The 20,712-nt window shown below is 35.0% G+C and overlaps 1 protein-coding gene across 15 annotated transcripts in view; it reads left to right on the plus strand.

Moving 5' to 3' along the window:
- LOC122521253 (neurogenic protein mastermind-like) overlaps positions 1-20,712 on the plus strand; it is a 161,768-nt gene that overhangs the window by 108,049 nt on the left and 33,007 nt on the right. For 12 of the 15 annotated variants that reach the window (XM_043641816.1, XM_043641818.1, XM_043641819.1 and 9 more), the window contains one exon: positions 8,162-10,129. In XM_043641816.1, coding sequence (XP_043497751.1) covers positions 8,162-10,129 — 1,968 coding nt within the window. The remainder of the gene's footprint in view (positions 1-8,161; positions 10,130-20,712) is intronic. The other 3 variants (XM_043641817.1, XM_043641831.1, XM_043641820.1) reach the window with 2 other exon arrangements.

Consider the following 20,712-nt stretch of genomic DNA (forward strand, 5'->3'; position numbering starts at 1 on the left):
CGCTTAGGAAAGAACTTCAGTTTCTTAAACGACGTGTTCGACATCGGTTCGAGTTCCGTAGTTTGTTTAGTAGTTTGTTAAGTTTAGGCTCAAAATTATTTACTTCAGTTGTTAATCACGATGAAACATTTATACGAGGACTACATTAACCAAGTGCTAGATGGAAAACTTCCTCCTCCAGAATCAACAGAACCATTAACTGCCGAAGATACGAACGTTGTTAACGTTAATGTAGATGTTGCACAAGAACAGGCTCTTCCTTCCACATCCTCGCTATCACCAGAAGCAAACAGTTCTAATGACAAGAAGAAAAAAGTGAAAAAGAAAAATAAGAAAGTAAGTTTTCTAAACCAGAGAGAGAGAGAGTTTGTATTGATATTAAATTGATTCTAATATAGTCGGATTAAGATAATAGAGAGTGTGAGTAAGTTTTTATGCATTTAATATGTTCGTTGCCATGTTATCCATATTTCGGTGATGGGTATGATGGTGATGGTGATGATACTTCCGTGGGGGTTCATTACTTATTATCAGATATTACGTTTTGGCACACACATCCATAGTTGTGAATTTGGCTGTCTCATATAAGTATAAGTTTAAATGGCGCTCTCGTACCGTCCACTCTTACGAAAAGTTTTCAAAAAGGTCGTCTAGTGTTCGATTCCAAGTCATCATGGCTCATAATATTATAGTGATAGAAAATGAAGAACTTTCTGGTTAGGCTTCCAAAATTTCAAAACGTAAAAACCGTTCTTAGTGAAAAAAGAAATATAAACCTGCATTTATTAATTTTTGTATGCTATATATACAGATTTTAGTAAAACTCTTGATGCAATTAATCACTGGATATTATTAACTAAATTGAACTTAGGAAGTCTTAATACCCGTTTTCTTTTTTGAGTGGCAAGCTTATAATTTTAAAGTATTCAAATTCTAAATTTTAAAAATGTTTACTCTAAAAAGAGAAATTAAAATAACGTCCCAGGTTCCTCGAGATTCTCATTCGGGTCTTCTTCTTTTCATATTATTTGTAAATGATATATTTCATTTATTTCATAATTCTAAATTTCTTTTATATGTTGAAGATCTAAAAATCATTGCTACTAAACCTACCACGTGAGATCAGAGGACCGCATTCTGTAATTTGTAAAAAATGCGGTAAAAATTTGTTCACTATCCAATCGTCTAAAATCTCATTCTATATTAAGATAAATGTTTTTTTCTAAGTTGTTACTCACGATAGGAATAGGTATACATGAAATATCAATAGGTTTCGTTTTAATTATATCGAGAACCTTCTTAATGCTCAATTAATTCAAGATGATCTTAATAAATAATATGAATGGTGTTTGATAAATATATTATTAACTCTTCGAAATGCTACTATATTGTGCATTTTAGTCATTTTTACAATGAAAAATTTACTATTTAATTATTGCATAAATTCTACTTTACTATCTTCACTCGATGCTGTAAAAGACTTACAAGGGGACCTTACACTGGGACCCCCACAGATCTTAACGTGCTTTGTTATATTATTAGTATACTTTTAGGGTGTTATCGTGGTAAAGGGTTTTTTCAAAATGCGCAGTCGTTTTTGAGAAAAAAGGTTTTAAAGTTTTGACTTTTGTTGTATATATGTTTATATTATTTTAATTTCGACCGTGTATCAAGTCACGCGATAGCGTCAATAGTAGCGTTCTCGCTTCTCGCGCGGTTAGTCATTGTTCGATCCTTCGTGGGGGAGGTTTTTTTTATTAATTTTTTTTCTATCTATTTTTTAATTTTTTTTTCATATTTCTTTATTTTTAAATATATACAGGAAAGAGAAAATTATTTATTACAAAAAAATTAGAAATAATAAATTTTTTAACATCTTGCGCAAATAATAAAGGAAAATTGATTACTTGAATTACAGTTAACATTTTATTTTTTAACAGGTATATAAAATAGATAAATCTTCAAGACTTAGACTTGATACACGATCGAAATTAAAATAATATAAACATATATACAACAAAAGTCAAAACTGTAAAACTTTTTTTCTCAAAAACGACTGCGCATTTTGAAAAAACCCTTTACCACGATAACACCATAAAAGTATACTACTAATGTACCAAAGCTCGTTAAGATCTGTGGGGGTCCCAGTGTAAGGTCCCCTTGTTAGATATTGTATTGATTCTTTCAGACCGATTATCTGAATGAATTGATAGACAAATTCATTCATATAATCGACGTTTTACTGTTCATGTAATATCTGAATATTTTTATGGTATAATTATAGTTATCATTTATAGTATAAACTCGGAAAGTATAAAAATTGTATATTATATATTAACAGCATATTTAAAAATTATGTTTTAACTTATTGGAAAACAAGAAGTTGAGTATTTCTCTTAATAGTAAAAATATTTAGTAACAATTTCTCAGGTTAATTGGTATAAAAATACTTATTCCGATCATTGTATTTAATCTCATTTTATGACACTGTTACTGATAAAGCTTCACGTCATTTCAAATATTTTTCTGTAGTATTATAAATATACCATTGCAACAAATTTGTCAGATTATGAAAATCAAATAGAAATAGTTAATTTAATGTTTGATCATTTATTAAACAAAAGGATTTTCAGTACTATGAAATCACTAAGCATGTTATTCGAAATTCTTGTGACATGGTTTATGATCGGAGCTTTTTAACGAGCGTGTCAAACGTGACTCGCGAGCTTTCGATCTCGGACATTCGAGCTCGGTCTTCGATACGAGTGGAAAACTCGAGAAAAGTAATTAATTCGAGAGAAGAGGAATTCCATTTAAAATTCCCTTTTTTGCATAAGCCCTATAAAGAGAAAAGGCACGGGCTAGTAGAGAAGTAGAAATGTAGAGCGGATATTGACATGAGCACAGGAGAAGACTCAGAAGCAGCGTTATCTGTCAACCAGCAGTGCACATTTCGTCCTGTGAAATTGCTTCTCAAAAAGCTGGCAGAACTTTCCAGTCCGAAGCCCTTTTTCCAGCTTTACTTCTCTTTCTTTCTCTCTCTCTCTCTGTCTTTCTCTCTCTCTCTCTCTCTCTCTGCCTTTCCCTTCCCATTCCTTCCACATCACCCCCCTACCGCTCCCTCTCCCTCTCCTTCTTCCTCTTCACCCTCTCTCTCTTCCTCTCTCCCCTCTCTTTCTTTCTTTCTCTCTTTATCTTTCTTTCTCTTTTTCTCTTTCTATTTGCCTCTCGACCTATATAATATAAAACGCGAGTTGCCTATCCAATATCTCTTTCTCTGTCGTCGCTTGTGCGGCAGCTGACATTCTCGATGCAATTCTTTTCTACTGCAATACCTTTCTTTTAAAACGGTCACTGCATGCCTAAACTAATCAAAAAAGTCTGGAAATTAAAGTGATATGTAATCTTATTTAACCAAGATTTAAATATTTTCTCTAATCTGTATATAGGAACTGCGAAAAATCATTCTTATGAATGTTAAGTTGTATTTTGTGATAAAATATATGTGTAATAAAAATAAATTATTTATTTTATGGGGGTGGGAGGTCATAGGGACAGATTTAATCTTAGAAAATTGTTTCATCTTAAATATAGAAAAAAAATCTATAATAATATTTTTCCTCTAATTGTGTAAGAATATCACTAAATTTTTACGAGAATATTCTATTCTTATATTATATGAATTCTTTTATTATATGGATTATCGATATATTATTATTGATCGAAGGTATACAGTATATTGTGTTTCATATGCAAGAAACACGAGCTTAGAAGAGACATAAGAGAGAGCAGTAATAATAAGAGAAACAGCATCGAAAATGAAAATCGTATGATTCGCTATTAAAAAGGGTAGCATGTACAATTAAAGCGCGAAGTTACTCAGCTTCAAATCGTGAACAACTTGAATGTGTACCTATAGGCCAGTCAACGCGGGCCAAAAACTGATTTTCTTAGGTACAGCTTGATTCTTTGATATAAGGGTAAGTTGACGACGCTGAATCGAATGGTGCTAATTTTATTTAAATTTGATCCCGAGGTTTTGAGAAAAAGGGTAAAAAAGGGTAAAAAATGGCCTTATCTTAGAATCTAGGCATTTAATCGAAAAAAGTTTCAAACAAAAGTTGTAGAGAATTGAAAAATACTAAAAAATGTTCTATGAGTTATCTTCGTATTTTCAAAAATAAGCGAATAAAATTGGATTGAAGATGGGGAAAAAATTGTAAGAGTGGGAGAAAGCAAGCTTATCCCTCCGTCGCGTTTTACACGCGAGCGAGCTAGTATGCGTGCGAGCATCCGTGTGCACTAATACACAAACGAAGGATCTTCGGCAATCTTCGGGACTCTCGGTCTTGAATGAAAGTGCGAGTGAGAGAACAAACCAATACTTCTCTCTTTTTATTTATCATGCGATAACGAGTATTATTGTCCTTGGCCATCGATTGTTGAGCGTTCTGATATTTCTCTTTTTATATTTTTTCTTTCGGTAGCGAGAATTTTACGTCTTGGCCATCGTGCGTCGAGCGTTTTGTATATCTATATATATCGGCGTATAAGCGCGGCATTTTTAAATCGAATCTTGATGCTTATGGCACGCCGTTTCTTTATTTATTGTCAAAAATAATGAACCTTGAGTAAAAAAAAAAATTCATTTTAACAGAAACTATTATTATTTAGTTGAGAGTAAAAATAATGAATTAATTTTGTGTCTCGCCATAAAATTAATTAGAATAATTAATTGATATGAATTCTTTGCCTCACAAAAATTTATTTGTATATCAAATTGAATACGTATTCTCTTTAAGACGAAATTTAAAATTTAAATATTTTTCCTATTAAATTATGTATTTTATAAAATTTTAAATTACTGACTTTTTGTCTCGTAAAAATTTATTAGTTTATCAAATTAAATACATATTTGAAAAAGAAGAATTTTATAACCACACATGAAATTAATTCAAGATATATATGAAAGGATATTCTAAAAACGTGGAATTTATTTTTTGTCTATACATAATTTTAATTCATTTTTATTATGTTATAAGAAAACAGTAATGTATTCTGATTCATCTTCGAAGTCTTAAGAATTGTACGAAATAAATTGAGCAATTATCAATTGGTGCGTTAGCGTAAGTAGTAACGTCTTCGCTTCTCGCGCTGGGTATTTAACGTTCGATTCTTAGTGGGGGAATTACTTTTTTTTATAAGTTTTTCTATCCTTAACAAGGAGACGGTCAGTGAGTTCCACCTCAGATTTTTTTCAAATTTTGCACTAACGATATAAAATTTATTAAGAAATCAACATTATTACGCGAGTAATAAAGTTACTAATTATAAATTAAATAATATCCAATAAATAACAAAAATTAATTTTTAACGTGCCGAAACGAGACATTTTTTAGGATGATATTTACAGGATGAATTTGTAATTTAAGTAATAAATCTTCCTTTATTTGTGCAAAATGTAAAAAAATGTATTGCTTTTAATTTTTTTGTAATAATTTTAATTTTTTTCTATATATAATTAGAAATTAGGAAACGTAAAAACAATTTATATTATTAATTAAAATTATTACAAAAAAATTAAAAGCAATACATTTTTTTACATTTTGCACAAATAAAGGAAGATTTATTACTTAAATTACAAATTCATCCTGTAAATATCATCCTAAAAAATGTCTCGTTTCGGCACGTTAAAAATTAATTTTTGTTATTTATTGGATATTATTTAATTTATAATTAGTAACTTTATTACTCGCGTAATAATGTTGATTTCTTAATAAATTTTATATCGTTAGTGCAAAATTTGAAAAAAATCTGAGGTGGAACTCACTGACCGTCTCCTTGTTAAGGATAGAAAAACTTATAAAAAAAAGTAATTCCCCCACTAAGAATCGAACGTTAAATACCCAGCGCGAGAAGCGAAGACGTTACTACTTACGCTAACGCACCAATTGATAATTGCTCAATTTATTTCGTACAATTCTTAAGACTTCGAAGATGAATCAGAATACATTACTGTTTTCTTATAACATAATAAAAATGAATTAAAATTATGTATAGACAAAAAATAAATTCCACGTTTTTAGAATATCCTTTCATATATATCTTGAATTAATTTCATGTGTGGTTATAAAATTCTTCTTTTTCAAATATGTATTTAATTTGATAAACTAATAAATTTTTACGAGACAAAAAGTCAGTAATTTAAAATTTTATAAAATACATAATTTAATAGGAAAAATATTTAAATTTTAAATTTCGTCTTAAAGAGAATACGTATTCAATTTGATATACAAATAAATTTTTGTGAGGCAAAGAATTCATATCAATTAATTATTCTAATTAATTTTATGGCGAGACACAAAATTAATTCATTATTTTTACTCTCAATTAAATAATAATAGTTTCTGTTAAAATGAATTATTTTTTTTTTACTCAAGGTTCATTATTTTTGACAATAAATAAAGAAACGGCGTGCCATAAGCATCAAGATTCGATTTAAAAATGCCGCGCTTATACGCCGATATATATAGATATACAAAACGCTCGACGCACGATGGCCAAGACGTAAAATTCTCGCTACCGAAAGAAAAAATATAAAAAGAGAAATATCAGAACGCTCAACAATCGATGGCCAAGGACAATAATACTCGTTATCGCATGATAAATAAAAAGAGAGAAGTATTGGTTTGTTCTCTCACTCGCACTTTCATTCAAGACCGAGAGTCCCGAAGATTGCCGAAGATCCTTCGTTTGTGTATTAGTGCACACGGACGCTCGCACGCATACTAGCTCGCTCGCGTGTAAAACGCGACGGAGGGATAAGCTTGCTTTCTCCCACTCTTACAATTTTTTCCCCATCTTCAATCCAATTTTATTCGCTTATTTTTGAAAATACGAAGATAACTCATAGAACATTTTTTTAGTATTTTTCAATTCTCTACAACTTTTGTTTGAAACTTTTTTCGATTAAATGCCTAGATTCTAAGATAAGGCTATATTTTACTCTTTTTTACCCTTTTTCCCCAAGATGCCGGTTGCTGATTTTATTATAATTAGCACCATTCGATTCAGCGTCGTCAACTTACCCTTAGATCAAATTTTGAAGCATAAACTAAAAAAGTTCCGGGTTTGGCCCGCGTTGACTGGGCTATAAATAAATATTTGAAGTTCGTTAAAAGTAGAGATAGTATCACGTAACATTTCGATACGCGTGCTCACGCGCAAAGTACAAGAAGAACACGACATGGTACGAAGAACGAAAAATGGTACGATCGTTCCAACAACAGAGATTTACGCGTCATGCGTGGAATCAGAATTCCTAAGTGAAACGATCGGTGTGGTTACTTGATTCTCGTTGGTGATCGACGAAGAGAAACACGAATGCCGCTTTTCTTCGTACGAAGATAGTTGGAAGAAAAAGCTTTGCAAAGGTATTGACAGGTGCGGTGAGAAATTGTCAGGTTAATTAGAAAAAAAAGTCTACGAAACGACTTTGCCACGAGAGTCGTGGACATCGCGTTGTTTGACTCTGTGGATCGGGAGCTAAGTATCCTGCACTACCGGTTGCGGACTACCTTCATGATGAATAAAAAGTACCAAATACCGGCAGCTAAACGCGCCGCCGCTTCTCTTTGACCCGATTGCAAAGAAAAAGAAGTTTGATGGTACCCATACTTTTCGATTTTTATCATTCATTTATTTCAAATAATAATATATTATAGAAAAGATCGATTAAAACGTTATTAGAAGTTTAGTAACTTGATGGTTCAAGCATGTACCTTTTTGTTCTCTTTATTTTTCATTTCTAAGTTTATCATGAAAACATTCTTATTATTTTTTAACTTGCTTTAAGCAAAATATGAAAAATACCAAGGTGCATAAATATTAGTATTTCGTTTTACACTTTCACACGCTTCGGTACGCAAACGAGCAAGTCCGATGAACACAGATTCGATATATGATTACGTTACAACCTATGTACGTAATTCACGGATTCCATTATACGGATATTGAAAATTTAATTAATAATTTCCGATTGAAGAAATAATAATAATTTGACCATTTCTGTAGCAACGATGGTAAGCGTGTGGCATTTATATCGAGGCGCATGGCTTTGGAAAATGAAATCGAACTCAATCGTTATTTACTTTTGTTCCAGCAGCAGAAATTCTTGAAGAGAACCGCCGAGGAGTTGGAGGCAAGCGGTGCTGGTGGCACCGATGGAGGATTTGGCGAACCACCGGTGAAATTACAATGTACGCAAGCGCAGCACCAACATCAAGCACAGCTTGCGAGCGGTGGTGGCGGAGGAGGAGGTGGTGCAGGAGGTGGTGGGCCTCATCATGGTCATGGCCAGCATCAGGCCGGAAGTGGTGCGAACTCAACGGGCCCGAATGGACCAGGTAATGGAGCTGGTGGGGGTGGGGGTAGCGGCGGTAATAATGTCAGTGGTGGAAGCGGGGGTGCAAGTACGAACGAGGGTTTAACTAAATTTTCCGTCGAAATCGTACAACAGCTTGAGTTTACTACCTCTGTGGCCAATTCTCAAGCGCAACAAATATCGACGAATGTGACGGTGAAGGCATTGACAAATGCTTCCGTCAAAAGCGATTTATTGAACGCATCGTCTTCGCCTAAGCCGGACCCTACCGGTGCTGGGGGTGGAGGTGGGAACGGTGGTGGAGGAAGCAGTGGAAACGGAAGAACGCAGTCCGGAGCCGGTGGCGTTGGTGTTCCTACTGGGCCTGGTGGTGCTAGCGCGGCAGGTGCTACAGATGGAATCGGTTGTGTAGACATTTCTAATCTCGTCGAATGCAAACAAGAACCTGATAACGAGTTTGTAGATCTGGAACAGTGCGCTGCTGCCTTGGAGAAGGACGCGGCGGTGAACGGAGCAGGATTTCCAGGTTTCTCTGACTTCATGGGTGATGATACAGGCGATGAGATTATTGCATCAGACGCTTTTAAAGATCTCCTTTCGGAAATTTCAGATTTAAATCCCGAGTTCATGAAGGACTTTGATTTTGAGGACAAGTGCGTCGACACGATTGGGTGTAATACAGCTGTTGCTGTGAATAGCGCTGTGAACAATTCTATTGCCACCGCAGTAGCCGCTGTAGCTAATGGGAACAATCCTAACAACAATGGTATGCCTCCAAACAATGGACAAATTAAGATTGAAGACGATAAGGATGCGATTCATCATCAGCAACAGCAGCAGCAACAGCAACAGCAGCAGCAGCAGCAACAACAACAACAACAACAGCAGCAGCAGCAGCAGCAGCAACAACAACAGCAACAGCAGCAGCAACAACAACAGCAGCAACAGCAACATGGGAACGGTGCTAATAATAACGGCGTGAACAATGGTGCGAATGCTAATAATGGTAACGCGATGCCTGCTAATTCCAGTCCAAGTGCACTCGCTTCATCGCAATATTCTCCAGCTCGACTACCTTACGGGAGTTTAGATTTCAAATCTGAAATGAGTCCGGCAGCTCAGACGCTGAAGCAGATGGCCGAGCAGCATCAACATAAGAGTCAGCAGCTAGGACTAAGCAGTTTCAATCCGACAGCAGCGGCGGCCGCGGCTGCGGCTGCTGCTAGAGGACCTGCAACTAGATCACCGTACGCGGAATTTCCTCAATTTACTGGGGCATCAGATTATTTGGGTAGTCCAGGAAGCACAGCACCTCCAGGTGGACAAAATCAAACTCCGGGAACTGGTACAGGCTCGTATCACAAGAACAATGGCGCAACCGGTTTCCAAAGTCAACAAACGAACGACATGTTCGTCGGCTCCCAAACGCAATTTGCCGGCGGCTTACCGGACATGAAGAGATCGCAACCAAACGCTGGTGGAAAACCGAGTATGTTAGGACCAAGCAGTGGATACAAACAACAGTATTCTCCCTACGGAAGTCCAGGCTCAATGCCGAATCACGGTAGTCCTGGATACCCATTACCTCCAAGAGGATCGCAGAGTGGTGGTCCCAATCAAACTGGATCTCAAGGACCATTTAGTAATTCAACGCCACCTAGACCTCCCTCAGGACCTGGCACTTCAACATTGCAAATCAACCAAGCTCAACAATTGCATATTAACAATCCAGGACATCAAATTCAGGTAAGTTCATTTGATATTGTTTCATTTCTCTTTTATATTAATCATTTAAAGGCGCTGAGATAACCGAGTACATTTGAAAAATTATTATAAAAGTTATATGATGAAAAAAAAAAATCAAATTTCTGATTTCACATTTTTTACGCGTTATTCTCGAATCTGTTTTTAGACAATGTCAGCACGATACTCAGTTAATTTTTAATATTTAACTTTTTTTGTTTAAATATTCATAATTATTTTTTCTATAGTTTGACCAGAGGTTTTTTTAATTTTTTATAAATTACTAAACACTAATTACAGTATTTCAAACTTTAGTATACAATTTAAAAAAAAATTAGTGTTTTATAATTTATAAAAAATATTCTTACCAAAAAATTAAAAAATCTCTGGTCGAACTATAGAGAAAATAATTATGAATATTTAAAAAAAAAAAGTTAAAAGTATTAAAGATTAAGTGAGTTAACGTACTAACACTGTCTAAAAACATAGTTTCGAGAAAAACCCATAAAAAATAATGTTAATATAAAAAAAAAATTAAAAAAATTTTTTTTCTAATAATTAAAAAGTTAATAAAAAAATATGAAATCAGCAATTTAATTTCTTGTACCATATAAATTTATAATAATTTTTCAAACTTACTCGGTTTTAAGTGCACGCAAGGAGGGGTTTGTGAGCTCTTAAATTATCGAACGTACCATTTTAAATATCCAGCTTATGTTCGAAAATAAATATTTTTCTAAAGGAATGATATATAAAAACGTATACGTATATACAGGATGTCCGAAAATGCTTTATTGAAAAGATACATCTTTTTAAAGATATTTATGTTTTATCGGGACAGTTATAAAAAATATAAGGAAAATTCCTTCCTTTACGAGAATGCTTCTATTCGTCGAATTAGTGATTGCTGAATTCTTTTAAATACGTATTGAAAATAATCGTAAATGCTTTTTTAATACATTTCCAAAGTTCCACACACACACACATCCTCTGTTTCTACCGTATTTTTTTAATTAACTCTTTTGCGTAATCCCATAATTAGAAATCCAGAGGGCTTGAATCAGGTAACCTAGGAGGTCAACTGAGTCATTGAGAATTATAATAAATATACGATTCTGTGAGACTAATTGTAAAACGAATTTTATCCGTAAATCTATGAATGCTTATATCTTTCCAATAAAGCGTTTTCGGACATGAGTTAATACGAACTTTTTACATCTATTTGATCTCAGTTAATATGCATTATAAATTTGATCGTAACTTTTTTGAACATCCTGTATATAACATCGGTGAAAAGGATATCGTACTCGTATGATATCTGTTGCGTCACAACAATATGTCTATTTTTGTAGGTGGAATCGGTCGTCGAGGATAGGGAAAAATGGGCGACGATGGTCGGTGGTAGTAGTGTCGATGGCAGATAGCGTATTTGATTGTGTTGGTGATGGTGATAGTGGTGGTGGTCGAAGACTGTGAAAATGGGTGGCGTCGTTGGACCGTCACGAGGGCGCCGCGACGCGCAACAAGTAGTCTAACCCTCCTTCCCTCTTTCTCTTTCTCTTTCTCTTTCTCTCTACTACTTTGACATCACTACTACAAGTAGCAACAGTACCACCACCAATACCACAACCATCGGTGTTACTACCCCTAATGTCGCCCTCCGCTCTTTATAAATTTTCCCTCTCACTATCTCCCCTACTCTTCGAAGCTTGGCCGAACGTATAGGCGCGCGCGCATGAGTGTGAGAGCATGAGAAGGGGTTAGAGAGAAAAAGGAGGGGAGAAAGGTAGGGAAGAGGGAGAGAAAGTTAAGGGTGAGAGGTGCATGGCCGTGCGCAGCCGGCGTCGCGACGCCACCGTCTGCTCGATTTACCCTGCGCCTGCAATACGCGTCAATACGCTTGGCTTGCCGTTCGCAAAATTCTGCACTCGCGGTAATCTACGCGTCGATGCTCGGACGGGGTCGACCGCGAGAGCTACGCTGCTAGTTAGGGAGGGGGTACAAGAGTAGGAGGAGGAGAACGAGAAGTTATTTAAATCTTTGCTCGACGCTATTCTCGCGCCAAGTATCTATTTGCGAATACGGTTTTAATACGACTAAGCCGATGCATCAACGATTTTTCTTAATTGGTCTTTGAAAATCGTATGTCTCTTTGTACGTTGGTAAATTTCTTAGGTGTTAATTTCATATTCTGGTACTTAAAAGATATAAGTAAATTTCAGTATCCTTTATCTCTTAATCATCAGAACACATTTTTCAGATTTTATTATTAATATCATTTTGATTTATACAAAAAATTTCTTTGAGCTCACAATAATCGTTTTTAACGATTACTATAGATCGTTGTTGATTTTACAAGGTGATTTTACGTGACGTTAGCGATCGTATGATAAACGATTTGTTTCGATGTTTAATAATGAATCATTTGTAGACGCGCCATTATTCCTCTCAATTCATTTTTCATAGTGGAAGGTCTATACGGGAATGAAGGGAAAATTGAATCTTTTAATCATGCTTACAAAAAACAAGTGAGATTGTCCCAGATGGTTAAACAGCCTACTTGAGTTACTCTCATGAATAATAATTTATTTTTTATCGAGATATCGGAAAGATAATTTTCTTATCACGAACGAGATTAGTTATTATCACGTATAAAAGCTCACCGTATCGTACAACATGATTTTCAAGATCGATAATGTTTTGTCCGTGACAAACACGAGTGATTCGGTGTCATTCGAAAAGATAATATTTTATTCATTTGAGAATCTCCAAGCGTGTCAATTAGCATGAAATGCAAAATATTATTCGATGTAATTTTCTCGTTTATGGTAGGCTGGATTTCCTGTTTTTCCACTTTATATATTGTGAATATAAGTTGAAATTATTTTAATATCGATGCGATGGAAATTTCGAAATCATTGCAACAGATTCCAGAATTTTTATAAAATCCAGACAGTTTCGTAATATCGTTTATAGAGAATTATATATTTCCCCGATATAAAATAATTGCATTTGTATCTTTTGTATTTTAAAAGTGATATTATGTATATTGTATTCAAAAATGATATATGTAATATACATCGTGCTTTTATTTTTTTTTAAACTCCCTCGACAGATTCATAATATTTAAATATAATTAAAGTACAACGTTGATGCATTTGAGACCATCCAATTAGCGTGAATTTATAAAAAGAACAAAATTGTCGTTCGTAAATGAGAATAGAATCGTTTTTAATCTTTAATGAATAAAATTAATCTCAAAAGTAAATATGGCTGTCTGCTATCAAGATATCTTTGTTAATAAAAATATACATATAATAATAAATTTTAGAAACTCTTTCTAATACTTTTACATGCGATCGTATCGTCTTTTATTCGTTCTCGATCAATCATTAATAGTTTTTAACTGTTTCTTAACTGATACTTTCATCTTGAAAGAAATCGAATCGGTAGCCCTAATCGAATTCAAACTAACCAACGATGAAGATTCGTTTTTATCTGCAGAGAGAATGTAAAGGAAGTCGTTGAGAATGGAAATCGAAGAATCGTTCTTCCTCGCGAAAGAATATCTACTGGTATATAAAATCCTCAGAGCATTGTGCTGGCTCGGAAAAGATCTTATCTGTCCGTCCCTTGGACACCTTCGAACCTCGGAAGCGTTCCTACTGTCTCGTTCTTTGCATCCTATGGACACGTGTGCCCCTCGTAAATCACGCTAGCTAACGCGTATTTGCATCTCAATGGGCTTTGGATTTGAACAACGCTTTTCACCTCGTCCACGAGATCAATTTCTTCCTTTTCAAGGATCTTTCTTATTCTCTACCTTTATTACCGACCACCCTGCTATTCCTTCCTTTCTCTTTCTCTCTCTTTTTTCCATTAAAATGCTTATTCGCTTTAAAGTTTTCTAATTAGATTTATATAACTCGCTTCGCGACAAAAAATCAGTAAAACAAATAATTAATAATTATCTTTTTCAAAATTGAAGTTCATATGTTTGACAAAGTAAGAGCATCGTTATTATCAAAAGCAAATAACGCTATCACGATAAGCTATAAAATGTAGAATCACTGATACAGTTCTTTTTGTCGTTATGCATTGATCATCAAACGTCAACATGTGCGATTATTTAGTAATTTTATACGAATCATCGATCGAATCATATGATATTGAAAACGATCGATGATCGATGTTACACAAGACGAAAACGATTGTTTTTGTTTGCTCGTAAATAGAAAAATAGTGATGTAATATGCTCTTCTGTTCGGCCTATATCTTAAGTTCTTGTTATTTTTATTATTCTTTCGTTTCATAAAAAATAATGTTGTAGGAAAAAGAGAGAATAAGACAGCACGTGCCGCTTGCAATGCAAATTCGCTAATTACACAAAACCCGTTTGATTCCCCTTCTCTCTCGCTCTTCAATCGCTGTATTTACAACTTCATGTAAATTCGACTCAACTAATTCATTTTCCTTCCTCACAGTGTTCTTTCTACGAGTTTCTTCTTTGCTTCGTTTCGTGCGTATTCACAGAATACCAGAAATCGACCACGTTGTGCGCAAACTCGTACCTCCCTTTGGGTTCAAAGGTTACTACTCGTGCGTCTTCGATATATATATAACTCCTCGTAGATACGAGCGTGTCGTAAACTGGTTTAAGTTATTCTAACGAGAATATAGCTATGTAACAACATAGCTACGTTTTTTTATCGGTTTTCAAATGCATATTAATATTTCTTATTATTTCTTATCTCGATTAGGAATTACAATTTTTTTTCTTTTTTTCTCGATTAAGCAATATCAGTATGTTTTTTCAGCGTTCCTAATTTATATTATTAATTAAGTAATTAATGAACAAAAAGGAAAAAGGTACAAGATAAGAAATTTATAAAAAGATAACAGAGATAGAAATAATAACGAAAATCAGGTGAGAAAACAAGGAAGAGCTCGGTAAAGCACGAGGAATGTTATATGGCTAGAGACAGGTATGCAGCTCGAAAACGCGGCGTTAATCAAACCTACCACAATCGTAATTTCGGAGATTCAATGCGTAAATATGACGCGATCTGGTCGAATTGCGTAACGGTCATTCCTCCATGAAAAGCCCGCGTAAAAGCGTTCGGAAATGCGTCTTCCAAATTCGGCACGCGGTATTTATTTGAAAATGCATATTAAGGTCTCTGTTGGTTACAGAAATCGAGTATTAACAGGATTTTCGAATAATAAGACTGCAAATGCATGCTAATAATAGTATTTATTAGGAACGAACCAAGTTTTGTACGCAATTTTATTCTTTCTTCGAATTTTCCGCGACGATATGATCGTCTGATTGGTCGATTTTCGAATTCGTATGCAAGTTATATTTTTAATGAGAGTTTTACTTTTGGCTTGTTAAACAATTAGTTTCGTTATATATTATACTTGAAATTTTTCTATTGCGAACGATACCTGTCCGAAAAAAATCAATCTATTTTTCGAACTATCTTAAAGCCGATCCTTCATCAATAGAGAAAGATAATACGCGACAGCAAGATCGAAAAAGTATAATAAGGAAAAGGTAGCAATGGAAAAAGAGATGCTTGGAATTCCGATCGTTTTGCAAAGTACGCAAAGAATTTTTCCAAAGAAAAAGCACCTCCGCTGCGGAATTTTTTTCCATCTTCTATTTCCCTCCGCGATATCGATCGCGTCTTTTTCTCACTTGCTTCTCCCCATAAAAGTCGTGCTTGTCGTGACGAAGGTCTAAGATTCTTTTATTATGCCTGTTTCACTTTTTTTTTACGTTTTTACCATTGAATTAACATCGATATCGGAATTGATTATTTGGATTTCGTAGAAAAATCAAAACCGATTATCAATCTAGACTTTGACCTATGCAAATTACGAACTAAGTTAATTGACAAAATATTCAAATGGCGTACAAAATACGAGAAAGGAAAAATGGACAATCTGATCTACATTGAAATGATAATCATTTCAATGCATACGAGTGTCTTTCTTCTTCCTTTTTTTCTCATATATTTTGTATCCTTTTTTATTTCTTGTATTTTTTATTCTCGTACCTCCTACATTCTACGAGCATTCCACCTTGTCTCCGTTTTCTTATCGTTTGCCCACGATCGCTACATATTCGTAGAAATATGCGTAAATTTTCCAAAGCGACATGATTCCTATGCAAACACTTTCGTCGAAAAGGGTTAACGATTCACGCTAGATCGATCTTTGGATCATACCGTGCGTAAGAAACGCTTCCGTATCTCTCGGTTCCTTTTCTTTTCTTCGAACGACCTTCATCTTGACCCTGTCACTCTTTTTCCGCTTATCCATATACGTATATCGATAGAAGACTTCTTTGAACTTTATCTTTCATTCATGAGTTACAGGGAAAAATAGTTGTCATAAGAAAAATATTAAGTAGTAATTCAAAAAGGATTTTATTATATTAATAAACTGTCTCCTCTGAAGTTCTGATTATCAATATTATCTCATTTTCATTAATCAATTTCTTATTTTCTCTCGTGTCAAATCTTCGTACGTTCGTATACTAGACGTATCACGATTCTTCTAAAAACTATACGATACTCGATAAAGAACGATATATTCCTTACTAAATAGGTAGATATATCAAATTGAAACAAAACGATATTATTATATGTACAAATTTGAATCTATTGCGAATTCTTCAATCGAATATTTCACGATGTCACGATGATCGCGAAAGGACCAGTATAGTAAGAGAGAAAGTGTGTGAGTGTGTGTATATACATGTGTGTGTATGTGTGTTATGAAGGAACAACGTCGTTACGTGATATCGTTGCGTCGTCAAGATCGCAGTAGGCTTTGTAAGTTAAAGTAACTTATCGCGTGCCTTACACCGTGCGAGCGGGCACAGTACGTTCTCTTACTTCATTCTGCGTATGTAGATGAATATCTGCGCACGTCACGTTCGTATATACTTAAGTGTACATATACCTGCATTCGTGTGTATGCACACAAACACACACATACGCACAGTTAAACACAAATATATATATAAGTCCAAGAACAGCATATAACGTATAAGGCACATTCCACAATGCTCTTGTGCATACCGCGCTGAAATCGATACCCACGTCCCTCTGTTTGTAACCTACATCGTGTCGGCACGGGTATACTCGTGCGTACAGTCGTCTTCAAAATATATGTCTCTCATGGTGGGAGAGAAAGAGAGAGAAAAAGAAAGTTCCTGATGATATTCGAATGCAGAGGTAGAGAGACAATTACTGACGAGAGATGAACCATTTCGAATAGAATAATCGTTAACAATGCTCCTACCGAGACCTTAACAAGCCAAAGCTCGGCCGACCAATCACAGGTAAATATCTACTAATCGTACGTCAAATTTGGATACGCGCTAGTTTTAACAACACGCACCTAGTTTAGCGGTTCGCTCGTGAACAAACACACGTAAGTCTCTCTCTTTCTCTCTATTTTTATTTAGATAGACTGCTTCCATTAAGAATTTCATCGTTTAGAAACGAGACTGAACTTATAATTACAACGAAAAACTAGTCCTACATGAATTTTAGAATTATGGCTTTCGATTAGTTAGCAAATCAATCTCCCTCCTCTCTTGTCTAACAAATCGTATAAAGTTGCTTCCTTGTTCTAGCATGGAATAGGCGAGAAATGAAAGTTAGAGTGAAACGTAATAAATGGACTCGTTTCAATTAGAGTAGAAATAGGAAAGTTGCCATCCTTGTGTGTATCTATTTGCGAGACACACCATAGATTCCGATGTCTTTTTAAAGGAGAAACGTGTACGATTCGAGGGAAATAAAATGTTTCTCGTCTTCGGAAGTAACCGAAGCGTTGGTTACCAAGATGCTCTCTCTCGTCGTTGAAGCGTCGTGAATCCGGTTGACTTACTAATTTTAACTCGACCATGACACCGCACAAGTGCACCGAGTATATCGTGCGAAAGCACGATTCTCTCTCTCTCTCTCACTCTGTGCCTATCTCTGTCTTCTTCGTCTTGCATACTACAAACCAGAATTCGATTTTCGTCTATTTCTCTTGAACGGTCTTACCGATAATTAGGTTATCGAATTTCAACTCAGCAAGCTTTAGTAGTAGCCTTCGTCCTTTCTCCTACCGCAACATCCTCATTAGCAATGACGCCTTTTGCGTTCTCGTTAGCGTTGTGCGCACCCGCGAGATATGCTCAATAATGAAATAATCGAGCTCAGTATTACCATCGGAGAACACTCCACGAATACGATACTTCTTCTCCTTTTCTCTTCAGCTTTACATATCTGCTCCTATTATCGATATGCGTATACTCCGTTGTGAGTGGAACATTTATCAGTGTGAAAACAGATCTATATGTATGTAGATATAATATATACATGTGTATGCTTTTGTAAAAAAGATCAAGTCACGAGTCTAAAGTTGTTTCTTTTCTTCTTTCGTGGCTTATGAAACTACGAGTTGAGAACGAAAGATCTTCGAACGCGTATACTCATTGTTACTAATAACACTGTCCTATTCTTTTTCTTCTTCTTTAGATTTTATAGATCTAACTAATGTTTATTTTCTTTTGCTTTAACAGGATAACCAAAATGAAAGAAACATTAATGACATTTCTTTGAGAACTACACTTACCAATGATCTTACTAAAGCTTTTCGTATATTTGATTATCGGGATAACGATTCAATATATCATATCATTAAAAAAATGTCAATACAAAACAATCGATCTCTAACTTTGATAAAAATCAGTATAAGGAATTACGATTTGAACCGGGTTATTGTATTCAGTTTGTGTAGGAGTATTTTCAGTTTAAACAAAACGCGTCTCGTCGAGTAACGACGATTCCTTCAAGGAATTATCGAGAAATAGTGGATGGAGAAGCAGAAGAAGATAACGCCTTATGGAACTCATAACTATATACTTGATCCAGGCCAGATAAACATCGAAAATAGTACGGCCGGTACGCTTAGTAGCGAGACGCTGCGTTAAAGTCGTAATTCGTCTTCAGTGAAGATCTCTTCGTTCTCTCTCTCCTCTCTCTCTTTCTTTCTTTTTCGCTCCTTTTCTTTCTCTTTTACTATCTCTCTTTCTCTTAATTCCTTGGCGTACGTAGACTCTTCGCGCAGATGTGCTCATGCGCGAGAGATCTCTCATCTGGCCGTTCGATCTCGTTCGTTTCTTTCCTCAGCCTTGCCTCTAGCTCGCCTCTAAAGATAGGTCCCCACCCGTCGTCTACGTACCAAGCACGCGCCTTCGTATTATGCCGCCATTATCGATAAACCTTGGTTGCCGTGGATATTTTTGGTCTTCAAAGGGTTCCCGCGATTGAAATGTGACAGCTTTTCAAAAAAGAAATAACTTTTTATTTTCTTTATCGTAACTGGACCGATCACTTTTCTTTCTTTCTAACGTTTATTACTTTTTTTTCTCGATATACAACAATTGTCGTTTTCTTTTTTCTTTTTTATCGAATAGGTTATTAATCTATGATAAAAAATGATTTAGGATTTAAAGAAAATAAGAAAAATTCCGGTTTATATGTTATAAGAAATATATCCCTGTCCTCGAAATATCGTCTTTACTTCGATGAAGGCTCTGTTCTTTTTCATTCGCTTCTTTCTCTTTTTCTCTCTTTCACTCTCGTCTTTGGCGCAAAAACAGACTACGATCCGGCTGCAATCGCACGACTGCAAATAACTCGAGCGCTACTCGACACGGGATATTCTCGACTGTAAACAAGCTCGATGAACGAAGACAGAAACTCTTCTCCATGGTTCCCGTCTAAAGAAAATTATCTCTTTATCTCTTTTTGCTCATCTTCTTTTCTTCCCTTTTCTGTTTTTCTTATTGTCAGTCCTTGTTTAATGCATACCCTTCGATAGCTTTATTTTCTGATATTTAGTCGATTTAACTCGTGTTTATTCAAAAATAGTTGAAATTCCGCATCATTTTAATAAAGAATTTATTATAGTTTAGATATGATAAAAGATTTAGTTTTGAAGATTGTTATTGAAAAAGAAGAAAACAAAAGATGATCTATTAAATTTGTTTAATTTGAAAGATATCGATCTATGGAATGAAATGATCATCGATAATAAAAATTATTCTTTCTGTCACCACCGTTATCATTATCGTTATCATCATCGACCTTATACAACGACCCTATTTTCTTCGTTCGATGACGCGCACGCGTTGCCCGGTCACTCGTTTGCGCAACTACGGGACAATAAAATTCGTTTACGAGTGCACGCACCGCGAAGCTCGTGCGATAACCACTTCCGCTCCACTTGTAAATTAAGAATTTAGCGTGGCTCCTCCTTTAATTCTTTTTTTCTAGCATTTGTTCGTTGGTTCGCTCGGCGGTGTCTTCGAATTAACAAGGAACAAACATTCCAACCATTATGTTCTTTCATCGTCTTTATTTCCTGTCTACTAATGTATCCCTTATTGCATAAGCTACCGATTATGTTTTTTTTACAAATTGAATACAAATTTTTACCATATGCACGATATATATATATATGTTTACGTTCTGTAATATAGTTAGTCAACAAGTGAAAAAATTAAGAATATC

This window comes from Polistes fuscatus, unplaced genomic scaffold (genome assembly GCF_010416935.1).
Source record: "Polistes fuscatus isolate 324 unplaced genomic scaffold, CU_Pfus_HIC Scaffold4, whole genome shotgun sequence".
In the NCBI taxonomy this organism is placed as follows: Eukaryota; Metazoa; Arthropoda; class Insecta; order Hymenoptera; family Vespidae; genus Polistes; species Polistes fuscatus.